The following is a 1,887-nucleotide window of genomic DNA, read 5'->3' as shown; positions in this document are numbered from 1 at the left end:
CTGGGACCGTTACAGAAGGTCTGTCTAGCCTCGGCCAAGCCATTTTATCTTATCATTCCCAAATTCACCGAAATGAGGTCCTGTTGGCGCTGGTCAGGGGTAGCTCTGCCCAGAAGTTCCACTCCTACCTCCCTATTCCCTCTGCCCAGAAGTTCCACTCCTATCTCCTATTCATTCTTTTAGTTCGTCTTCGTATTTTGCATCATTATTCACGCGATTTCAACCTCGCGACCGCGAGATTTAATTTATGATGGATTCATCTGATCCCTGCATTAATGCTCACCATCTAACGCCGTCCCCAACCCCGCCTCCAACGCCTTCAACACCTTCAACGCCGGACCCCTTTTCGACACGGACCGACATCCCTTCCGAAGACGAAGCGAAACATGAAGCAGCGCTTCGGCATCATTTCCGTGGCTGGGCGCTCTCCGAACGGAGCAGAGATACTGGTTCTTGGGCCTGGCTATTTGGATATGACATTCAAAAGGACGATCAGCGCAGATGGGTCTGTCAAGCCTGTATTCGCAAGAAGGACCCTTGCCCGGGAAATTTTGACTCCGATGGCATTCAAAACGCGTATAATCACTTATTTACCGAACATGGAATTCGCGCTCCGTCCAATAAGACGAAGGGAACTGCTGAAAAAAGAGCTGATTCTATTGGTGCTAAAGCGAAGGGGCAAAGGTCCATCGTGGATGTCATGAAGCTTGACTTGCACAATCCACGAGAGCAAGCAATTGCGAACACTTTTATCAAGCGTTTCGACCGCGATCACTTCCAACGGCTTCTAATGAATTGGATTGTCGCCAGGAACCATTCTTTTTCCATCGCAGAAGAAGACGAACTGCGAGAAATATTCGACTACTTGAACCCGTCCGTCTCCGTTCGTGGCGCCAATCTTACCCACACGACAATCAAAGAAAAAGTTGCTGCAGCTTTCGAACAGCACAAGCAGAAGGTTGTTGAGGTACTCGGCAAGGCACCGGGCCGTATCCACATCTCATTTGACGGCTGGAGGTCTGGAAATCGACATGCTTTATATGGAGTATGTTGCTTTTTCAGGGACGAAAATAACAAGCCTTGCAAGCTTACGATAGGGGTCCCTGAACTCAGCGTCAGCCACGCAGGCACCAACATTGCGACCGAAATCCTCGACGTTATCGAAGCCTATCAGATTCAAGACAAAATTGGTTATTTCACACTGGACAACGCGGAAAACAACGATACGGCTATGGAGATAATTGGTGGAGAGCTGGGCTTCGTTGGCAAGTCCAGGCGAGGGCGCTGTTTTGGCCCTACTCTAAACCTGTCGGGCAAAAGCATACTTTTCGGCCACAGAGCTGACGCGTTCGAACGGCAGTTATCAGGGCAGATGCCTCTATCAGAGGCTGAGCACTTGCTCTGGCAGAAAAGGGGTCCAGTGGGCAAGTTGCACAATATTGTGGTCTTTATCCACAGATCTGACAAGCTGACTTACATGCTGCGAGAGCTCCAACGGACCGCCTTCGACCAGTCGCCTGACCTCAAAGTCAAGACTAAGAAGCCTTTGGACGTTGTTCTGGATAATGATACTCGATGGCTTTCGCAATTGTATATGATCCGACGAGCGCTTCAATTGCGTGACTATATTGAACTGCTTATTGCGCGATACCGGGTCGATTTCGAACAACAACATAGATCGAAAAAGGGTACCGTGAAGAGGTCCGCCAAACTGCCGTATATTTGTGAGCCAGAGCATCAGTTGTCCGACAAGGACTGGGAGGTTCTCGAGATCTTTTCGCAGCTTCTTGGCTATTATGAATGCACGATCCAGATGCTTGAAGGCGATGGCCAAATTCGCCAGCGGAAGCGTGGGTGGATGGGTTCATATGGTAATATTTGGGATGT

The 1,887-nt window shown here is 49.5% G+C and overlaps 1 protein-coding gene across 1 annotated transcript in view; it reads left to right on the top strand.

Moving 5' to 3' along the window:
- Window positions 1–250: 250 nt before the first annotated feature.
- Window positions 251–1,887, top strand: part of MAA_00394 (restless-like transposase) — a gene marked incomplete at both ends in the record, with an annotated part of 2,024 nt that continues 387 nt past the window's right edge. Inside the window, one exon of the mRNA XM_007818392.1 lies at window positions 251–1,871. Coding sequence (XP_007816583.1) covers window positions 251–1,871 — 1,621 coding nt within the window. The remainder of the gene's footprint in view (window positions 1,872–1,887) is intronic.

This window comes from Metarhizium robertsii (genome assembly GCF_000187425.2).
Source record: "Metarhizium robertsii ARSEF 23 chromosome Unknown MAA_Scf_3, whole genome shotgun sequence".
In the NCBI taxonomy this organism is placed as follows: domain Eukaryota; kingdom Fungi; phylum Ascomycota; class Sordariomycetes; order Hypocreales; family Clavicipitaceae; genus Metarhizium; species Metarhizium robertsii.
This window is presented reverse-complemented; position numbering and strand designations above follow the sequence as displayed.